Source organism: Pelecanus crispus, chromosome 1 (assembly GCF_030463565.1).
Source record: "Pelecanus crispus isolate bPelCri1 chromosome 1, bPelCri1.pri, whole genome shotgun sequence".
NCBI classification, from domain to species: domain Eukaryota; kingdom Metazoa; phylum Chordata; class Aves; order Pelecaniformes; family Pelecanidae; genus Pelecanus; species Pelecanus crispus.
This window is the reverse complement of record NC_134643.1, coordinates 155,042,168-155,065,059: the sequence shown is the minus strand read 5'-3', so window position 1 is coordinate 155,065,059 and position 22,892 is coordinate 155,042,168. Positions and strand designations below refer to the sequence as shown.

The 22,892-nt window shown below is 39.6% G+C and overlaps 1 protein-coding gene across 1 annotated transcript; it reads right to left on the bottom strand.

Moving 5' to 3' along the window:
- Window positions 1–257: 257 nt before the first annotated feature.
- Window positions 258–13,424, bottom strand: IL18RAP (interleukin 18 receptor accessory protein). The gene is made up of 10 exons (XM_009492479.2): window positions 13,301–13,424; window positions 11,918–12,185; window positions 11,637–11,811; window positions 10,120–10,294; window positions 8,364–8,432; window positions 7,983–8,103; window positions 6,336–6,490; window positions 5,320–5,457; window positions 1,247–1,417; window positions 258–625 (listed from the first exon to the last, which is right to left on the bottom strand). Exons 1-10 carry the CDS (start codon window positions 13,422–13,424, stop codon window positions 258–260), a joined length of 1,764 nt encoding a protein of 587 aa, XP_009490754.2.
- Window positions 13,425–22,892: the final 9,468 nt, after the last annotated feature.

Genomic DNA, 22,892 nt, shown 5'->3' with positions numbered 1-22,892 from the left:
TATAATAAATATAATAAAAATAATAATAAAATAATAATTTATGAAAGATAGCTCACATTTCTGGTTGTGTGCAGTGCTACTTAGTTTTGCTGTGGGCTGCAGCATTGTCACACTGCAGTCCTTCTCACTGTTTTGGAGTGAGCTACTGCTGACTGCAGTGACAGTCCACAGTGGTCAGCCAATGTAGAAAAGGTCTTTTACAATCACATCACTGTTCCTGAGCCTGCTGTCATCCCTCTGTGAATTTTCTGCTATCGCTATCCCACACTGAATAACCTTTGGAAAAAGCCCTTCAGGCTGCAATTTCCCAACATCTTAGTAGTTTTGACTGGCATGTGGTAATGCATGTATTTCCAGAACTTCTTGTTTGGAGCAGCAGAAGTAGAAGACTTCCAGGTAATGACTGGTAAAATCCGAAGAGCTTTCTTCACTACTGGAGGCAAAGTCTCTGGTTCTTGGAAAGCCTGGAACTTTATTAATACCAGTTTGATCTTTTTGTCTTCCAATGCACAGTTCACTGCTGCCTGCAGTTCAAAGATGCTTGGTCCACTGACGTAGGCTGGGCTCAAGATAATGATTGCTCGTCTGCTTTGTTTAATAGCTGTAACAACTTCATCTGTGTATGCTGGAGAAGAAATGGTGATCGTTACTGCATTCTATAATGGACTTTTATCTTATCACTTCCTTTATCAACAGCTAAACCCCAGAAATAGAGAAAACCAGAAATAGGGATGCTGAGCAATCACAGAACCCCTAGAAATGTGCTTGCTGTCAGAGGGTACTGGGCCATTTTTATGCAGCCTGGAGAACACAACTTGCTGCTCAGCAAGGTGGAGGGCACAACTGACACCTCAACACAAAGAGGGACTCAAGGGACAGTTGGACTTTGTCTCTCCCAGGGACAGGTACTGAGGGCTTTCTAATTATAGCAGGCAGCACTGAATAAAATTGTTCAGAAAGTAACTACTGAAATATTTGGGCTCTTCTTTTCAGGGAATGGAGTCTGCTTGCAAATAAATTCTTGACAAGAAGATTTGTCTCAGCCTAGTAGCTCCCCAGTGACCACACCTAGACACATGTGTGCCTCAGGTGCAGGGGCCAGATATAAAGATCAAAACAAGATGAGATTTGAGAAGAAACTCCAGTACCAAAATACCATCTGCTGATCTGGTGCATAAGGTTTTTTGGAAAGTGAAAAACAATTTTGTAAAGAACTGAAGATTTCTACCATCCACAGGGACCTTACCTCCTCCTGGAAGAATATCTCTTTCAAGAATGCATAACTTGTATCCATATTTATTTTCCAGAATATCTGGAAGAAGTTCCAGGGCAAATTGTTCCTCACTAATTAAAGTGGAGTCACTTTCAGAAGAGTCTAGTTTTGCATAGGACACAAATGCGTCAAATTCTTTGCCATCTAAAATAAATAAATAAGTAACACTGTATACATAAACAAGTCTGTCTGAAGCATTCAACTTTTTTTCTTAATGCTCAATTTCCATTTATATCTATTTAAGTAGGCACAACACAAACATAAAATTATCACCTGTTCATGAAGTACAGCCACCCAGTTACCCAAAGCCAACCCTTAGTCCTCACTGTCTTGCAAATTTTGTAGACATGCACTACCAAAGCAAATGAGGAAGCTACAGATGACTAGTGCAAGGAAGTTTAAATCAGGCATTTTTCTGCATCTTCACAAACATGGTCCAGTTTTCACCAGTGGAAGATCTGGCTCCTTCCAGGCAAAATCCATGTTGTAGGGAATGATTTCCAATCTTTTCTCTCATTTGCCCCAATGCTGATTCCAAAAATACTGATCAACACACAACCTACTTTGAAAATATAATGAATTTTAAAGGAACAATATTCTTAGCTATCAGATACTTGCAAAGACGTGCTGTTTTCATACAGTGTTATGTTTGCAGTCAGAGAGACTGGTGCAAGTAGCAAAGCCCAAGGCTGATCCAAATATCAGCTCAGACGCTGAGTATTGACCAGTTCCTGAACTTGTTTTAGTCTCATTAAAAGAATATGTTTGTGAGGTGCAGATGTAAAATATATAAAGAACTTTTCTTAGCTTTGAAACACCCTGGTACCAATGACCTGAGTTAGGCCTATTTTTAACTGCAAACAAATCTTACCTATTTGCTAAATAAAATTTGAACTACGCTTGAGGGAGGAGGAAGGAAAACAAAAGGAATTGCTGGTGAAAGCAAAATGCACAGTGGACTCAGTCCGGTTCCCCATATGTAGTTGCTTGATGCCATTTAAGGTCTCCTAAGGTTGATGAGACTGCCAAATTTGACATAGGAACTATTGGAGACTGAAATCTTCTGGCATGGCAGGATATCCTCAGGCAGTACAAATGACATCAGACACGTATGTTCAATCAGCTGAGTTCTATCATATGTCAATATAGTTAATAGAAACCAGAAAGAAATTCAGCTGTTTAGTGTAGAGTCCTGCTGCAGGATGCTGCTGCAGGGTGAGCTGAGAAGCTCTCTAGATTTCACCGTATTGACTACATCCTTACTGCATGGGAACTGAGACACCTACCTCCAGCACAGACACCTAAGTAATGGTGTTGAGTATCACCCCGTGCCCCAGTGTTAACCTCCTGATTTCTATCCCTAGATGTAAGATTAGGATCACAAACCTGAGCTAAATCCATCAGGTTCCCACAGGGTCTAGAAGAGCCCATATGGATTCCAGGGAGCAAAGGAAATACACATGGAAAACTAATGACATGCATGAGCTGGGGTTCAACAGCTACATTCAGAACCAGCACGTAGCAGAAAGTATGTCATCAAAACAAAACATACGTGTGCAGATTAGGTTTAGAGGCCAAAGATATGATTAGACAAGACACGTTACATCTCTGCTCCTCCCCTCAGCTCCTGGCCACACACTTCCACCACTTCCTTCTACTGGTGCTGAAGCTGTTGTGGTAACAGAGGAAGATGATTCACTTTGCTACTCACAGCTACTCACTGTCTTTTGCTGAGTTATTTCTCTGCCAGGTTGAGCCAATGCAGGCCCACAACAGTGAATCACCACCAGCAGGCATGCAGGACTAGTGTGGGACTAGAATGTGGGGCAGCAGGTCACTAGATTGGTTTAGCTGAACTTCAATTCAGCTGCACCCTGAATTGAAGCTCCTTTGAAAACAGTTTTTAAATGACAATAAATTGCACTACAAACCATCTATTCCTCATTTCACCTACAGAGGTCACTGCAATCTTATGAGACAACGACCATTAATAAACACATCACTGTTTTCCTTTATAAGATTACTATTACAATAGCAAGTTACAAACACATACAATAATAAGCACCACTAGGATTTTTTTCCCTAGGATAGCACAGAAGGACAGTTACAACCTGAGGAACTTTTGGCACAAACTTTTAAGATGCCCAAAGGGTAGGAAATTAAGAATACCTGAGTTAAGCAAAGTGACTGCATATGTGATCTATAAAAGTTAGTATGACAGCTTCTGCATTGTTTCTTTCTCCTTGTGGAAGAAGACAAGATTTTTAAGAGGTATATCTGAATTGGCTAAGGAGGGTTAGAGAGGCATGAGAAAAAAGGTGACCTTACTGCTGTCTTCAACTACCAAATGGGAAGGTAGAGAAGTGATGGGGACAGATTCTTCTCTGAGGTGCACAGTGACAGAAGAAGAAGCAACAGACACAAGATGCAACAAGGGAATTTCTCATTAGATGTTAGTGAAAAAGTTTGCACTGTGAGAGTGGTCAAACACTGGAGCACATTGTCCAAAGAGGTTGTGGATTCTCTATCTACAAGGTCCTGAGCAACCTGGCCTAGGTTGGCTCTGCTTTGAGCAGGGTGTGGGATCAGATGACTCCCGGGAGTCCCTTCCAACCTTGTGGGATTCTGCAATTCTCTGATTCTGCGCTAAGTGAGATGAAAGAGAAGAAATGATGGAAACGAAGAAACGGCAAAATTAAGTCATAGTTACTGCTTTGCTGCTCTACGATCAAGCCCTTTCAGACCTTAGGTGATTTGAAATGCATCCACATGAAGTGAGATGGACATAATCCTGCAGGTGAGAATACATTTTATGGCCAATCACCTTAGGCAGAAAACTATCTGGGTAGGCACAGCTGGTCTGCACACTCCATGCCCCTACGCTGTAAATGGTGCCATCTGCATGTGGTACTTGAGAGTCAGGGAGCAGGACAGAGGCTGCCATGTGGTGGAACCTAACAGTGTCTTCAACTTCAAGGCACAACTCTTGGCAAGTCTGCCTCTGTCCTACTGACATATAGGGTGAGCTCTAAGGGGACTTTCCAGAGGTTCTTAAATCAATTTGTTACCAAATAGAGGGGAAATTTTGAGTGATTTCCCAAATCACTTTTGCCAGCTGCCTTAGGACCCACAAAAATACTTTCCAAAGGGCAGCTAATTGTCTCATTGTATATGTATTTACAGATATCTAGATACAGTAATTTCACACTCACGTATAATCTACATATACACATGCAAACACAAAAGCAGACTCACACACCTATATCTCAAGCTGCATCAAGATTCAAGAATTTTTAGAAAAATTTCCTTGGGCACATACTATCAGATTTCTTTCAACCCATGTAAGAAAATTATATGTTAAAATCTTTGAAGTAGGCACTGTCATTTCTAACACATTTTTACACTGCCTACTATGTTGGAGGCCCATTTTAGCTGAGATGATGGGGCGATGCTACTGCTGAGATTTGAAATATTGGAAGCTGATTACTCTGGTGTAAATGTCAAGATGGTCAACATAATTTTTAGAATGGAAATACAAATATTTCCCAAATGTACTCTTCTCAGTTGGTGCCCTATATCATCTTATTTCTCTCCTTTGCTTATTCTTCTGAGGAATTATTTGGCTTCAAGTGAAAAATACAATAGACTCTGGAGTCCTTCACTTAGTTCTGCAAGGACATTTGATTCTTGTGTTGAACACTTTGGGAGAATGAGGTTAAAATGTTGGAGATGCTCTATTATTCCCCACAAAGGGACTGCCAAAATTCAACTTCCTACTCTGATCTTCTCTGGGTAAATTAGGGATCTCGTAAAAGGCTAACTGTGACATTTCGGTTGGTGTTAGATATTGACTCCACACTGCCCGGCTTTTTTTTCCATCTGAATCCACTGAGCATCTTCCTAGCTTTAACAGCCTTTGTATCGGCTCAAAGAGAACAGGGTCATTAAGAGCATTTAATTAAATGGTTAATTCACACCAGACTAACCCATATGGCAAAAGGCAGTAGAAAAACTGGATAAAATGAATATTATACAAAGTTTCTTACCTCCTGTAGTTTTGCTGTGGACCAGATAACTTCGGTACATCAGCACTATTTCAATCCAGTACTGGTAAATAAAGGCAGTGCACAAAAGGAATGCAAATAGAGTAGAAATGACACTGCATAGTATGTATAAGAGAAACACTGTAGAAAGAAAAGGATCTATCATAACTCAGGCTTTCCAAAATAACGTTGACACTTAGATGAAAAACTCAGTCCAGAAATGGGGGCAAACCATCTCACGATCTTCGTTCTTGCCCCACTGGCAAACTCTAGGGAAGTCAGGAATTCATTTAGCTGCAAACCTCAACACAGAGTTTCAGTCTACCATCAGGGACCTTGTTTGAATGATATCTCCTTGATGGTATGAAAAGCCAATCTGTGATGGAAGGCACAGAGAAAAACGTCTGTGGTACACTCAGCAGGGCTGAAAGCAGTCATCGTGTGAGACGGAAAAGTCACATCAGAACACACATAGCTGCACACAGTGCCCTGCTGGAGACTTTCTGTGCCACTCCAATGATGAATCTCCACTGTGAACTATGGTTCAACGGTTTAATTTCCACACTGATTCTGGTTTTGGCCTTTGCTTGAAAGGCTGCCACATTCATACCAGTTACGGTAACTTCTCAGAAACATGCATTCTAAGGACTGGGGAAACAAACAGAAATGTCCTATGAAAATCAAGGGATACTACTGCTTTCAGCAGCCGCTCTGCTTCAGTTTAGTAGATTGCCTATTAATGTTCAGAGATGCTACTCTCCTCTTCTTCCTCCCAGTTACTCTCCAGCTTCCACTTGGCCCACCTGCCTGCAGTAAGTCCCCAGATACCCCTGTCCTTCTGAGTAGTCCTCAGAATAACGTGCCTTTCTAGACATCTGACTAATCATACTTTTCCCATCCAGCTTCAAGAAACGTCTGCAGCTGGCTAAAAAGCCAGTGTCAATGGGGAATGAATTTGCAGCAGTGAGTAAATCAAAATGTGTCTTCAAGGGCAAATAGTAATCCATCGATAGTTTTACCTTTCTGCTTTCTTTTCAGCTGGATCACAGCGGTGGCATTTCCCACCAAATTCTCAGCAAAGCATGTGAAGGTGCTTCTGAGGTCCCTTTCGGTGACTTCTTTCAGTTTCGCAACATGAAGAAGTGTGTGTCCCTTTAAACCTTTTGCATAAATACTAAAGAGAAAAAAATATGTATTTGCATGATAACTTTGCTGTTCATTCACACAATCTCCAAATGTCTTAAATACAAAGAAAGAGGAGCTTGCAACTTCTTAACATTCACCTTGAACTTTTAACAGCAATGCAGTGTTCTGGTTTGGAACTTCCATTTGGTTTTTACATTGTAAGAAAGTACTAACATCAAAGGTCTGCAGAATAAGGAAAACAGAATAAGACAAATATAAGGGATGGAAGTATAGGAAATGAAGATGTAACAGAGGAATCCCTTTGGGGATGAGTGAGGGTTGTGGGGAACAGATCTGTGTCTACAACCACTCGAGAATACCCAGGGTTTATGAGTCTCAGCATTTCTCTTTGAAAGCCACAAGTACAGGCATCTCTGGGTGGTTCTGAAGGCACCTCACATCATGCCACTGCAAAATGACAGTCTACCATGGCCCTACCTCTGCTAACTCAAAATACACAGGCGTGAGCATGGACAAGGATTCAAACTGTCCTGAAAGTCTGTTTTATTCAACTGGGTTTTTAAAACACAGAAATTGTATGCACACAAAAAGCTAAAAACTTGGTGAGAAGAACGTTACAAAGCTAAACATGCAAAAGTTAGGAAAATCCAATTTCCAATCTACCTCATGAGTGAGTGAGTGTGTGTATATGTGTGTGTGATATCACTTGTTTTTTCCCATATGACTCCTATTAAGAACTTGCTTTTATCAGTGACAGCAGGGCTTTTGCTTCCCACGGTGTACAGAAAAGGTTTCCCATAAAGATAACTCAGGGCTGTGTAGTGCAAGACACACTTGTCTGTGTTGCCTCCACTGTGTTTCTTGCCCAAGTTGGACACTGCATAACTGAATGAGGGAAGTACAGGAAGGAAAGGGAAGCTTGGTGACTCTTTGGGTTGTCCCCAAGTCACAGGAAACCTATCCCCCACATGTTGCTTCTCTGCAGGGTCTGGTTAATTCTTGCCAGGGAAGACTCCTGAAATTCAGTGTCCTGTAATTCAGTGCAGCAAGTCCTCAGACTGACTCAATAAACACATCCCAATGTCTGAGGCACCCAAACTCCTTTCAGTGTTCACAGTACTGTTTTACTGATCTCGTTTATTCCCCACTCAGAGACAGGTTTCAAAGACAGGTTATGTGAGTTGCTAGCAAGGCACAACAGAGGAAACATTTGAAAACATCTGATGCAGGCACAGGCAACCAAGCACCATTCATGTTGAAGCTGTCCATGAGCTAAAGCTTTAGGAAGAAGAGTTGAGATTGTGCAGAAAGTTTGAGTTCTTGGCTTTACGGCCATCAATATGTGCTTCAGTCTGTGAAGTGCACATGCCTGTCACATGCTCATGGATATACACATTAATATGTTGAAAAACAGAGCCTTCTGGGTTTCTTTCAGTAAAATGCATTCAGTAAAGCGGTTGTAGAAGGAATTTTACAGTTGCTGACTGTAGTAGTAATCAGACTACTGGGGGTTTTCTTACCTTGTTTCCTGATTCAATTTCTCATTTATATTTTCTTTGTTGTTTCTTTTCCATGTTACCCGCATCAGAGAAACTCTTTCAAATCCAAACTGTACACGGCATTCCAAATCAAGTGGCTTTCCTGAAACAAATTAGCACAGGAAGACCATACATGGAGGTCACCAGAATATTTTTCTCTTAAGTAGCCTGGGATCTGTATAACACATGATGCTTCCTTTAATATCCACAAAGATATATATCAAGGAAAAACCCCTACATTTTATACAAAATTCTCATACTCCTAGAGAGCAAACCTGTTTTACTTTATCAAGATCTATCATTATCTATCAATACCTCATTTAAGCATTTTCTTTCACTTTCAGATGAGGAATCAAAACTTACCAAGCTCTGCTTCGAGGATCACCACACCGTTGGGATACAAGAAGTTTGGTGGATGGGTAGTGTTTTTCTCTGCAATTAACAGGAATACTGTTAATAACTATAATGCTATCATCAGTGCAGAAGACCAGAGAAAATATCTTATAGAATTTTCTTTTTCAAATGTTAGGTGCAATTTAGACACCTAAGTCCAAGATGATGATTTACAGTTGTTAAAGTGTCTGAGAGTGCACAAATAAGGGAGCTTTGACCACAAAACTTATGTAGCTACTTGAAGACCTGCTATCTCAGTTACTCTGAGGCACTGCCATCCTATGTGAGCTGAGTTGCTCAACGTCTAGCCTCCACTTAAGGTTATTTAGGATTCAGAAGTTAGGGCCGCCCCTTGCAAAACCCCCTGAAGGATGCAATCCTCATACCAGTTCCCTGCCAAGCCCCATTCCACACCCAGTAAGCACACATACAGCACACACCTCATTCACAAGCACAGGTACTTGCATTAAAATAACCATGGCTTTTTTCAAAACAAGGGCTGCCAAAGGGCACAGCTAATGACACCCACAGTTCATACAATGTACTAAGCAATTACCCAGGCTCCGGAAAAACAGCCTGAAGGGGCTAAAACCCACAGCTCTGATATTCTAGGAAAGTCCCACACTGCAGGAAATGGTGCCACATGACATTTTTTTTTTTTTTTTTTAAACCAAGCCACAGCAGAGAAATGTATGCAAGATTCAGGGGGAGGATATATGTATATGGCTCCTTTCAGGCATTCTTCTGACTGTACTGTGAAGTGAGGGAAAACAACTGAGAAGCACAGTGCGTTAGCTCAGGTTCAGCTAGATCAGAATAAAAGCAGAGCCAGTCCATGCCTGCTTGGAAAATATTGTGGGAATATAGCCAGAGAGAAGAGTGAAAGTGCACCAGCCTTTGTAAAGCAGCATACAGACATCTCAAAAGTTGGTGAGATATGATTTCCAGGACCTGTCCTGATGGGGTGTATATATTTTTTCCCATGACTTCTTAGTACCAAATACATCAAACATCTGCAAAAAAGGGACCAGCTATTTCAGAGGAGTGCTGTCCTCACTAGACCATAGAACCAGGTGGCCCCACTTGCCACCTTTCTTTTGCTCCCTAAATCTCGTTCTTCCTTCCACAGACTGTTACACTGGTTTTGTCCACATTTCCCATGCAGGATTAGCACTCCTTTCTCCTAGTATGTGAATATCTTCCTGACGCTGCCCATACAGTACACAGAATCATAGAATTGTTTAGGTTGGAAAAGACCTATAAGATCATCAAGTTCAACCGTTAACCTAACACTGCCAAGTCCACCACTAAACCATGTCCCTAAGCAACACATCTACACATCTTTTAAATACCTCCAAGGATGGGGAACATGGAGAACATTGGCACCAGCTGGACTTTCATGAATTCTACTCCCAGATCAAGAGATCTAAATCCTTTTGTAGATTCGATCCCCACTGTTAGGAACTACAATAAATCCAAAGTGGAATTAGATCTTGAAAATGATGGCATTGTATGCTACATGTTATTACTGAACATTGAAGGTTCTAGTCAATGTCCCAAGATGTGCTCAGAATACTTGGAAGAGGATTTTAATGATTGTGTAGCTAATTCAGTTTATGGAGTTTTCAGAACAAGACCCTGAACAAAAGGCATAAATAGGGTAGGAAAGGATAGAGAAAATGTACTTTACTTCAGGTATTTTATTCTGAGTTATTATATTACTCACCAATGACATGTACTGTTACTGCTGTTCTCATTGTCCACTCGGTAGTGTTTTCATATAGAGAGTAATCACACACATATATTCCAGCATCTTTGTCATAGGTTGGATTCAAGTAGATTTCATTATGCTTAAGCTTTAGGCTTTGTCTGCTTTTCCTATGTTTTATCTGATGACCATCCTAATGAAAAGAAAAGAATATCAAGGAATTAGAAGTCCTTTTTTTTTGTTGTTGTTGCTGCTGTTATTAAATTATATTTTAAGACATTTCAATAGGATTACCATGGCAGTAGGGCTAGGCCAAACCCTTTCCACTGAAGCCCAAAAAAAAGATTTATTAGGAGACTGAGGACATTTGTCAGTTGTATTAAAAAATTGCAGTCTATAATATGTGAATACCATTGTCTTTTTAAAAGATTATTTAAAATTTGTGGTTGCTGAAAGAAATGTGAAATCATGAACCTTATCTAAACTAAACTCCTATTAATAAAGAGCAACAAAAAGGATCACTTTTTTGGTGGACTGGGTATTTTTTGTTTTGTAAATAAATTATTTTGAAAACATTTTCAAGTTGTTTTATGAGAAGTAAATCATGGGTTTGGATTGTCTGAGATTGACAACACTGTCACTACTTTTAAAAGGATGAAAACTGACTATTTTTTGAAAAGCACCCCTATTTTTCAGCTTAGTGTATCCATATTCTCTAAGATCACTAAGAATTTTCCTTAAATCAAATTCCTGAAAAAATCCACAGCGCAAAATGGAAAGAATCTCCTTAAATTTAGTGGGCTTCAGATCAAGATATAGGTAAAGTTATACCTCATTTGAAGTTTGAAAGTAAATGAAGAGTGACTTTGACTAGATCATAATTCTACTTGATGGAATAAATAATGTAAATAATACCAGGTAGTAAAATGCACAATTGAAATTTCAGTCATTTTCATTTGCTCATTTTTACAGGTTTAGATGTTATATTACAATCCTTATAAACATAACAGGAATAAATTTTAGCTTGCAAGTATTTTAGTGGTCATTTGAAAAAGAGTAAGTCAATAATGTTTCAGTGGAATGGTGTTTCATTAAAAACAGGAGTCTTGGAAAGAAGAATTTGAAATATTAATCTTAAAAGAATTTTGTTTCTAACAAAACCACTTTTTCTTTGGTGTATTTGATATTTTTAGAATGTAAAATGTCAAAACAAAACTTAAAATTTTAAATTTCAATCATATGTCAGTTTTGTAAATAACCTATTTTGATTCTCAATTACTTCAATTTCTTAGCTGAAGAGAAAGCATTTCTAGGCTTCTATTTCATGGAATAATATTTTGGGTGTGGCAAATTTCTTCAAAACTCTTACTTACAGACTTGATATGTGGCAATTCAAGATTCTGCTTTTGGGTTGAATTTCTCTAGGCTGCATTGTCTGCCAAAGATTTCAAAAACCCATGGCACATGAGCATTAACTAGACATAAAGCTATAGCTCCACTGAAATTTTCCGAATGCTCAAGAGAGTGGCTCTTACCTTGTACCATTTTACATCTGCCTTTTTTATATGGCTGTAACATTTTGTCCCAGGACAAGTTATTGAATTCCCATTGCCAGCAAGAAGATGTAGCATATTTGTGTCATAACCTGAACATTTTGCTGCCTTCTTTGTTTGAACCTCCAAAACAATTTTGAGACATGGGATTTTTTCCCTGAGTGATGCAGAAAAAAAAAGTTAAACATTTAATACACCAAACAAAATAAAACAAAACAATTAATTCTTGTATAGAAATATAAGCTTTTTGCTCCATTACATACCGTATCATACAGATGTACACTCCAGAAGCACTGTCCCTTACTGGTTTAAACCAAAGTGCATCCCCTTGGAGAGCAGGATTAGAGCTTTCCTTGATAGCCTTCAATGGCTCTTTATCTTTCGGATGCCAGAACCATTTCACCTGATGTTGGTTTAGAAGCGAGCTGTTATAAATGTGGGTAGCATCTCTATCTGGTAAAGCGCATTGTAAAACAAAGTCCTCGTCACTAATTGCCCGATACCGTATTTGAGGTTCAACATGGGAACATCCTGAAAAGCAGGACAATAAGATATCAGTACCACCTGAAAGAACACACAGTCATCATGTTTAAAAAAATAATTAGGAATACTACAAAAATACAACTTTAACTTTCTTTGTATTAAAAAAAAATTTGATGTGACTGGATGCTGGGCTAATAGAGAGTTGATTTTCTTAAACACGGAATTTGCCAATGTTCTCAAAAGTTTATTCTAAGGTTTATTAGGCCTTTTTCAAAAGCCTGATGTGAAAAGAGCTGAAGATTTTTAGTGAACTGAAGATTTTCACGTAGGTGTTAACATGTTAAACCTCACCTGTGTAGAAAAGCAGGTGCAGCTCTTCTAGCTCTCCTCATGTTAATGGAGAAGGGACTGACATAAACCTGAAGAAGCAGAGCCTGCCCACCACACTCCCTATTTAGGATAAGGTTGACAAGAATTATTGTCTCACTGCTCTCAAAACTTTACCCTCTTATGTTTCAGTTACTGTCACTAAAATTAAACAAAATTTTGGATTCTGAAAGCTGTGGTCACCCATCCTAACCCTGAATTCTCTAAAGGCTGACTGACCTTGCTGCATAACCCCTCCTGACAGTCAGGATGTGGTAACCGTTGAAAGTATGGCAGGATTTCACTTCAGCAGAAGGGAGGGCGTGAAATCTTCGGTTCCTCGCCTGCCCACCTGGGAGACTCTTTGCAGTTTCAGTTTCTCTCTGCACACTGAATTGGATCAAGTTCCTCTAGACAGATTTTGTGGGTGTAAGACTTTGATATGTCAGTCTCACCCTGCCTTTCTCTTCCTTCTCCCCCCCAACAGGCTTGGACCATCTCCTGGAGAATTGATGGAGTCACAGAAGCAATTAATTTGCTCCATTCAGTTCTCAAAAATTCTCCTTTACATTTGCCCTTTTCTTTTTGTTAGGGGACTGAATTTTGAATCATATTTAGGGCAAACTGTATTACCAATACTTAAAAAGCTTGCAGAAAGGCTAGAAACAGCTGTTTGCCTGCCACAAGCATGAACAGGTGCAGGAAAAACTCATGAAGGCATGGCAAAATGCAGATCCACTTTTCTTACCTGTCAGAAAGCACCACGAACACCAAACCTCACCAAAGCAGGCTCTTACCTGGCAAATTAATCTCTCTAACTTCTGCCCCACTGACAAACAGCGCTAGGATCCAGCACAAAGTCAGCATGATTTTCTTTATCAATTTTGGTTGATATTCTGAGACATTTTCTTTAAGAATCATATTGCTTTCTGTAAAAGTGGAAAACAGATATTTTTTGTAAATAATACTCCAGTATGATAAATAGGCAATTACATATTTTACTACGTAGCTCTGTAAAACTTAGCACACAGTATTTCCTAGGTATTGTGCTTTTTACATATGAGGTTTTCAGCACTCTTCCTGCTCATACTATTTCACACAAATGCAGGATAGATGATATTCAAGAATATGCAACAGTCTCTTTAAATACATCTTGCGTAGAGCTGCTTACAGATGGGTTTCCAAGTTATACCTACAGCAATGCAGAACTCCACATGTGGAGTGGAAATGCAGGTCTTTCAGCAGCTGTTGCTGTTAGAAGAGGTACCTGTCCTCTAAGATGAGAGATAAGATACCAGATAACAAAATCAGCCTTTAGCTAATGACAACTACCAGCAACAGACTGAGAAAGGCAAAACTGGCACCAAAAATCCATGGAACTGTTGTACCTTGAAGGCGAACAGGACCAGAGTGTGTAAACTGGATTCTTTTGGGATTAAACCAAATCTGAAGATGGTTGCAGCTGCAAATGGCATTGAGTCCATGGGACTGGAATAGAATTATGCAGAAATAAAACCCTCAAAACATGTACTGTGTGGGTACCAGGCATATTTAGTAAGAACATATCCAATGCCTGTGATTGACATGTCTAGGGTGCCTGATTCAGGATCTCAGTGAGTAAAGGCTATGTGCTTTGCTGACATTCATATCACGCAACTGAGACCTCAAGGAGCTTTTTTCTTTGCTCATATTGCCACAGAGTGACTCTGCATTTGCACAGCTGCCAGAGAGGCACTGAGTCAGCCCAAGGGAAAAAAAGAAAAGGTCTGGTGAAGGCTAGTCCCTTGTCTGTTGGCACCTCACACAAATCAGACATGACTCATACAGGCAGGCAGCAAGAGATCATCCAGAGCACACTGAGCTAGCAAGAGAGGTGAAGAGAACTCCCACTCTGCACTTTTTCAGGCAGCTATTCTGTGTAGAGAGGAGTACTTTAGTCACTGTTCTCTTCAGCATGTCTCTATTCCTTGCAAGTGAACGGAATGATCTATTTTTGCACTCAGAGGTCACATAGAGTAGGTTAACTCATTTGTTTTAACCCCTCCTGGTGCTTTGTTACAGATTGGCTGTTGCCAATTGTCATTGCCCCATACATCTTTTAAAATCATCCTGAAACTCCAAGCCAGTAAGTCTGAATAAAGAGATAGGGTTTCCTATCAGCACTGGGCAAAAGCCCTCCTAAACTTTAAGACGACTGTTCTTATCCACTGCAAAGAGATTAATGGATCCTGACTCTTTTGAATCTGGACTTATAACAATTGTAAAGCCCTCCCTCAAGGCATTCGTTAGGGCTGCTTCTCTGTCTCTATTCATACTGTATAAAACAAAGGATGATGTTTTGAGTTATGTCACCCATCAGCCCACGAGGCAAAGGCATACTGATGCCAGTAGCAAGCAGGACCCAAGGATCTTGTGTGTGATTCAGTGCTGCAGTCCCTTGAGCTGGTGAGCTGATGAAATGGGTCACTGCTGTCAAAAGGGGAAGGTCTCATCTACTTCTCCGCCCTTCCCACTCCCCTCTCCCTTGATCCCAGAAAAACAGTCCAACCTGTCTCCTGTGACAGGTATGTCCCTCTCTAGTGACTCAGTTCAATTTGTTAAACCATCAGAAGCTACCTGAGGAATGCCTGACCTGGCACAAGATAAGTAGTGGAAACTTTTACTTCCCAGCTGTCCATTTGTCTGTAATCAGGGACACACAGGCTATGGGTAGCAAAACTACAATAAGTGACCATTCACAAAGCATTTAATAATGCCAGTGATGTGTAATCTCTCTGCTCTCCAATTTACCGCCATGCTAACAACGCCCTCTTCAAGCTCAAAAGGTCACCACAAATGGGGAAAAAGTGTGAACAGGAGGGTTATCTAATGAATGTTATCACTTTGGTTAGCAATCTGTATAATTTTCTGTTGTCTTTTGCTAGCCATGGTGTCCTGGTTTCAGCTGGGATAGACTTAATTTTCTTCCTAGTAGCTGGCATAGTGCTGTGTTTTGGATATAGTAGGAGAAGAATGCTGATAACACACTGATGTTTTAGTTGTTGCTGAGTACTGCTTATACTAGTCAAGGACTTTTCAGCTTCCCATGCTCTACCAGGGGCACAAAAAACTGGGAGGGGGCACAACCAAGATAGTTGATCCAAACTGGCCAAAGGGCTATTCCATACCATATGACGTCATGCTCAGTATATAAACTGGGAGGGGGTTGGCCGGGGAGCAGCGACCACTGCTCAGGAACTGTCTGGGTATCGGTTGGCGGGTGGTGAGCAATTGCATTGTGCATCACTTGCTTTGTATATTGTTATTATTATTATCATTATATTATTATGATTATTGTTGTTATTATTATTATTATTATTATTAACCTTATTTCAATTATTAAACTGTTCTTATCTCAACCCAGGAGTGTTTCTCACTCTTCCTCCTCCGATTCTCTCCCCCATCCCATCGGGGTAGGGGGAGTGAGCAAGCAGCTGCATGGTGCTTAGCTGCTGGCTGGGGCTAAACCATGACACATGGGAAAATACACCACTGCCAATTTTTCTGCTGACTGATAACACTTATATTAGAGAACCTCAGAAACTTTGAATTTTTATAGTGCTTAAAAAGTATGGTAGCATGTGAAAATAAGAAGTGTCATCTTGCAAGTATGCTTGACAGGAAGAGAGAAATTCACAGCAGAAGCAGACAGCAGTTACCAAAGGAGGGGGGTACCTGAAACAGAACAACCTTAAACTGACCATTCAGGTGTATTTGTGCTGCAGGTCGACTCAAGGTGATTCAGTGACACAGTATATTCAGTGACTCATTTTATCTTTGTCAATATCTGCCAGAAAAAGAAAGCACTCTACTCTGGGCAACGTATTGTCAAGAGTCTCTCCACTTTCTCCTGCCATGTGCACACCCATATTATCATATCCTTAGTCTAGGGATTTAGGATGCCATTTAATTGGAAAGTAACTTATATACAAAAGAAACTGATGTGATCTTAACATAATTTCCTGTGGTAAAAAAATGTAAAAGAGAAGAATAAAAACTGTATTATTTTGCCTATGTTTCAACACAAAGGACTCTCACAAGAAAACCGTAAATCTCAATTTCATAGCATTTTGTGTGTATTTACATAAAATATAAGCAAAAAAAAAAAACCAAAAACAATTTCTTGAGAGCTGCACCATGTTTCATGATATCTCTGAAGTCTAGTAAAGAGAGGCAAGCCACAACCTTACAATTGACTGTTCTGATTCTGATGAAAATTACTTCAGCATCAGAGCAATCAATTCCTATGTCTTGTGTTAGATTTACATCAATGGAAAGGCAAACATAATCTGATTCTAATAGTAAGATTAGTAATAGTTACACAGAAGAAAAAAGCTTCACCATACCTTTAAAGCAAAAAAAAAAAAAAAAAAAACCCAACCTAACGAAGCTACTTATGAAGACACTACTGTTTTGTCTGACCAAGCAATTAAAACCAACTTACTTTAAAATGCACATTCAAAGATAATAAAACCAACTCACCTGTCAAGCAGATGGGGTAGGGAAGGCTAAAATCTGAAGCTAAAAGCTATCATTAAAAAAAAATAATTGTCTGAAGATCTTACCTGCACATCCTACACTACATGGTAAGAACTGTGGTTAGTTCTAGCTGTGCACTGTGTTGAGTCTATTTCCTTTACAGGAATTTCCTCTACCTCACTGTCATCATCCCTTCCTTTCTCAGTTCAGTTGCGTTAGGTTCGAAATTTCCAGGTCATCTTCTTGTAAAAAGAACACGGGAAAAAAGTTTGCCCCTAGTAAAATATCAAAGCCTTTTGCATTTTAAAATCTTCTATTTGCATTGTGCACAAAAATACGTTGGACTTTTTAGTTTTCTTCATTTAAGAGCAGGAAGGGTAAAAGGTTTTTTTTGTGCAAATGCTGCTACTAGATGGTTCAAAAAGTGTGCAATATCTGAAATCTGCGAGAGAGCCACATTTCTGCCCAACACCAAATAATACTCACTATAAGAGCTGAGTTCTCCTTACCCTTAGTCTCCTCAGCTACCTTCCACACCCATGGCAAGCAGACACTATAAGGGTGCTGTGATACACTATTACTTTCTATCTGTGACCTCACAGTTGAGCCTTGTTGGTTACCCCAATGCAGCTTTGGCAGAAAGAGAAAAGAGAAGCGCTGATGAATATGAGCTATTTGTGACTTGCCCCTTGGACCTGCTAGGCAGGCAGAACACTTCAGCCTATACAGTCCCATATGGGCCAGCCCCTCTTCTAGGCTTTCTGTATGGATGTAAAACCTTAAAAGACAGGCTGGACAGTGACTCAAACTATATAAAAGCATCTGAGAGCACCTAGTCATCAGTTCAGACCCCAATTCTCCCTTTCAATAGAGGTCATGTAAATATATAGGTCCATCAGTTTGCACGAGACTTATTTCAAGAACAGTAGGAGTTGTTTCTTTTCTTGTGTGAAGTTCACTCTCTACTGCAAATTGGATCAATTACTCTATTTTCACAACAGGAAAATAAAAAAGGCTTTTGCTACATAAGAGGTGATTTCAATGTTGCCTCTGTTTGTACATACACCTTTAGGTGATGGCCACTATTAATGCTTGGTTATTTTGGGTCCTGAGCATTTGGAGACATAAGATGCATATTCACAGCTTCTACCAGGTGTATATTTCTCTTCTTTTTCCAGAACAGAGCCTATTGATGATCGAGCTTGGTGATTGTCTCCTAAAATATCTTCAGTGTGTTGCCCCAGTACAAAATATATGTTTGGTTTATAAGTTACAAAAGGTTCCAATGTATCTCTGTAGGTTTCAATATAAAGACTTAAGCTCTTTGAAGGTGTCCTTTCTGACTAGAAAAAAAAAAAAAAAAAGGCATTTTACTGTCCTCTTCTCTTGAAGGAATTATAGGGTGCAACACAGGTAAAGTCAAGCCCATGCTACCTTCAAGCCGTTGCTCAGACTATCAGAAAAAGAAGACGGTTCCTTCCCAAAGATGCATTTTACAGACACAAAATATACTTCATTCATTTTAAGTACTAATTGTTATACACTCCAAGTAATAGGTTTATTATTCAAAAAACTTGAGTAGTCCAACTGCTAGAGAAGATCTTAGATATACAACAAAAGCACCAGTCACATAGAGTTTTGAAAGCCGTGCTGCCAGAAAACTGAGTGGTATGTCATACCGGTTACCACACTGGATGAAAATCTTGTCAAATATTTGGCTGAGCCTCTGCTCCAATTCACCCCGTCGTCTTCTGTAAGAGTAATGTATATGCTAAAAAAGAAGCCTCACACGCCTGTACTTCCCAAGTTCATATTTACCCTTTGCTGCTAGAGCAAGTTTATAAAGAAGAGGGTAAAGGACTGCTCCAGAATATCCTTCCTGCTTCCTTTCTCTCCCCTCCCTCTCCTCTCACTCACTCACTCGCTGACACACATTTAATATATTTCACACTATAGCTCCAGGAGATTGCAGGCTGCATGCTCAGGATTGCTTCCCCACCCCTGTGGAAAGTCAAGGTGGAGGTGCATATCTTACCTTGTTCATCTCACTTTTGCTCAAGTGTTTTGCCAGCCAAGAAGCAGGGGTGGAAATGCACCATCTCAGTGTGTATGTAGCGTAGTCTTACAGTACTGGGAGGATTACATGTCTTTAGTATTCTGGTACTATTCTGGCTTGACACATTTACACATCACCTCCTCCTCTGCCCAGCTATGGTTAACACTGAGTGGGTAAGAAATTTTCCGCTCCGATTATCTTCTACAATGAGTCAGTGGTGTTGGTTCTGTTGTCACAGGAGGTGTCTGAACCATACCTAAACATCAACCTCTGTCCATTTTGTAGTAGGTTATACAGTCAGTGAAATGGCATACAGTCAAGGGCACATTATGGACCAGTGGGGTAACTCACCTGTTACTCCTCTGTGAAATAAGGGAAGATGGTGTTATTTAGTAGAAAGGTGCTGCACCACAGTACATTCTGCCTTGGGCATCAAGTTGTACTTTGGATATACTAATAACTTAATAGATCACTTGCGGACAGAGAAAGACCAAAGCAAATACTCACAACCCAGGCCTTTAAAATCTTTTCACTCTCACAATCTTTAGTAGCTAATTAGAAAAGATTGTCTAACACCTCAAATTCCATGCCAGTCCCTTCTTGCCTTCCTTGATAGCCTAGCCTGCTTACTGCAAGCCAAGAAACATAAAACTGACAAGGATGACTGACCATTGTTGTATTATGGGTTTTCTTTCAGAAACTTACTGGGGTCCAGCACAGAAGTAGATCAGAATATTTTCCCCATTACTCCCACAGGAGACCTTACTGTTCTAATGGCTTTAACACCCATTGTAAATTTATTCATGGCCACGTGTCTGTGTCAGTACCGTTCCTTAGCTTAAACAACTCCTCTTCTTTCTAGTGCTTTTTCTTTTCCTGTATGCATTTGCATGGATAGCACTCCTATTCCTTTCCCTGTTCATTTTACCAGCCTAAACAATTTAAACTCTCCTAGAAACTATTCACATGATTCTCCTGGTGATCCTCATGGCCTTGCAGGTCTCAAGTTCTCACTTCACTGGTATTTGCACTGTATCATTTGATTTTCCTTCATCGTGCTGGCAGCTGGCAACAATCCTGAGGTTCTCACAAGTTTTCATTTCCAAAATATGAGCTCCTTCCTTGTAGCTGAATTTTTGCTGCTAGTCCCCAAAGGGTGTATCCTCCTTAAGTACTATATAAATAAATATGCTTAACATACTACATATTAAGCCACTATACATAGACAAGAGACATTGCTATCACAGCTGAGTTGAATACTTAGGCTCGAGTCTCCAACTGAAGGCCTGAATACAGAAATGAGGTGTACCCAATAATGAAGTCCCTCAAGAGACCTCTTTGCTAGGGATGTTCGGATTGTTCCTATTATGTACTGACAGATCTTCATGAACAGACACTGTCACTTCTGAATTTGCCCAATTGTTTCTAAAAAGTCAGATTCATACAGCATTACAAATAGTTTTGGAACTTCTTATGGAACAGTATTCTTTCACCATAGTCAAAAAACCTCAAACAGCTACAATTTTCCTGCAATGCAGTTTTATAACCCCATATTGAAACAAGGTCTCCAGCACATGACTGAAATTGGCTTAACTATGGTAGTGGTCAAAAGAATTAGAGCAATAAGCCATGAATCTATTTGATTATCTTTCATTAATGCCTTAAGCCATCAATGTACTGAACTCTGTTTTTGTATTTGATAGGTAATTTGATAGGTAATAAGCAACAAATATGTTACATTGGACTGTGGTATATCTTGCTATTATACATACTATATCTCACCAACAGAGGCCAGATGGAAGATCAAACAATGTAATATAAGAGACAAATGCCTGTGATGAGTTGTTTATATATTTAGCTAACAATGAAACTAAAAAATGTGGTCTATCTGCAGCTGCTTTCACTGAAGTTCAGGAAATTTGGATTGTTGAACCACAGGAAGCTGTCATGAGTTGATCAAAACTGGAATAGATTCTTGTGGAGCCTTTTTTCCATTTTCTGTTTTACATAACTTGTGGCTCTTGCAGAAAGCTTGGTAACTACTGTTTCACTCAGGCACTTTATCTAATTATAGTTACTAAATCAGAAAACTATTTCCCAAAAATGCAGTCACATTTTCTTTTTCAAAATACTGAATACTTTTCAACTACGTCACAAGCATGTCACTAGGAAATGCAACATTTCAAACATTTTATTAAATATAGATATGTTTTAATGATGTAAAAGTTGCCTCTTCCGTGCAAGCCAGACCATAGTCATGTCTAAAAAGAAAGCCAATTTTTTTTTAGTTTCTCTAAGAAAGCGAGATAGAGAAGGACAACTTTAATATATAACCACAGTTCTACAATAATCTTCCAGGCCAGACTCACATGTCTATCTTCTTACCTGCTAATCTTTTTTTTTTTTTTGTCAAATTTATGACCTTTTACCATTTACCCTGGTTTGCAAGTTCTACCTCTTCTCATATCTTGAATGTAGATGGCAATGGAGGAACAGAAGTGCTTATAGTAGGAAGAAATTATGGATATGGAACTAGACATGGTGTCCATTTGGAGGGGCCTTCACTCAAAAAGTCTCTCCAGACTGGGTGCAGACACTGAAGGTGGACATACAGGACGGGTCACATGGACAACTATAACTTACAAACCTTGTACATTTCCAGGCCCTTATACAGTACTACACTATAGTACTGATACTATATATGATAGTCCCAACTTTTCCCAACATTTATGTTCAAATTATCAAGAGAGAAGGCGACTTCTTTGATACTCTTTTTCTTCCAGCCTGCATTGTGTACGGCAGAAAGTGATCGACCAGGAACACTACAAAAATGCAGACACAGACTATGCTCTCACAGTCAGTACCATGTTGTAGCATGTGCAAGACAGACAAGAATCCTCAGCACTGGTGTCTTACAACAGCTGTTTCCTCACTGATCCCGTCTGCATCCTCCTCTGGGAAATTACATATTCCAATCACTTGTTTGGATTTGGCTTTGTTTAAATTGCTCTACAGTACAAATGAGACATTTATTGCTTGTGGAGAGCAGGTCTAACAACAGTCTTGCTTTTTATTGCATTTTTTCTCCTTAGTGTAAGTTCAATTTTTGACACTTACTGCTATCTAGCTGCAGCAAAAACGGAAGCCACAGATGTGGAGAGGGGGAAATAAAGTTTTATTAAATGCAAAAATGGAACAAAAAATGCAATATAAATCACTGAAATAACCCATTACCTCAAACCAACTATCATGTGAATTCACTTATAAATTGACATATACATGATCAGGCAAATCAACACAACTACAGTCTATAAAAGTCATATTAGCAGCTCCTTTTCTCTAGGGACTGGTAAACAGAAAGCAGGCATTTCCAAGCCCTGACTAAAGCCAGTAATTCAGGGTATGGAAGCAAAAAGAACAGCATCTGGTGTTAATATGAGGATGCATATCCTTAATTTCCCTTGTGTCCCTTTATCACAGCATGGGCAGTGATGATCAGCTATAGAGATTGAATGACTGTGTCATGATATGATTCTGTGCAAAAATACTTGCCCTTTTACAGATATTGAGTAGTTCATTGTACTACATCTGAATGTCTGCTTTGCTGGCATTCAAACAACTTTGGAGTTAATGTCATTTAGCTTTCAACCTTCCTTATGTATAGTCCTCTGGTATTCTGTAAAACCTCAGTGCAGTCAAATTCTGTATGGTCTCACAGTCTTCAGGGTACAGCTTCATGAGGTATAGCAGGTATATGCAGTCACATCGTCTCTCCAAGCTGAGGTGAGGGGGCATTTATGGCAAATTCAATCTCA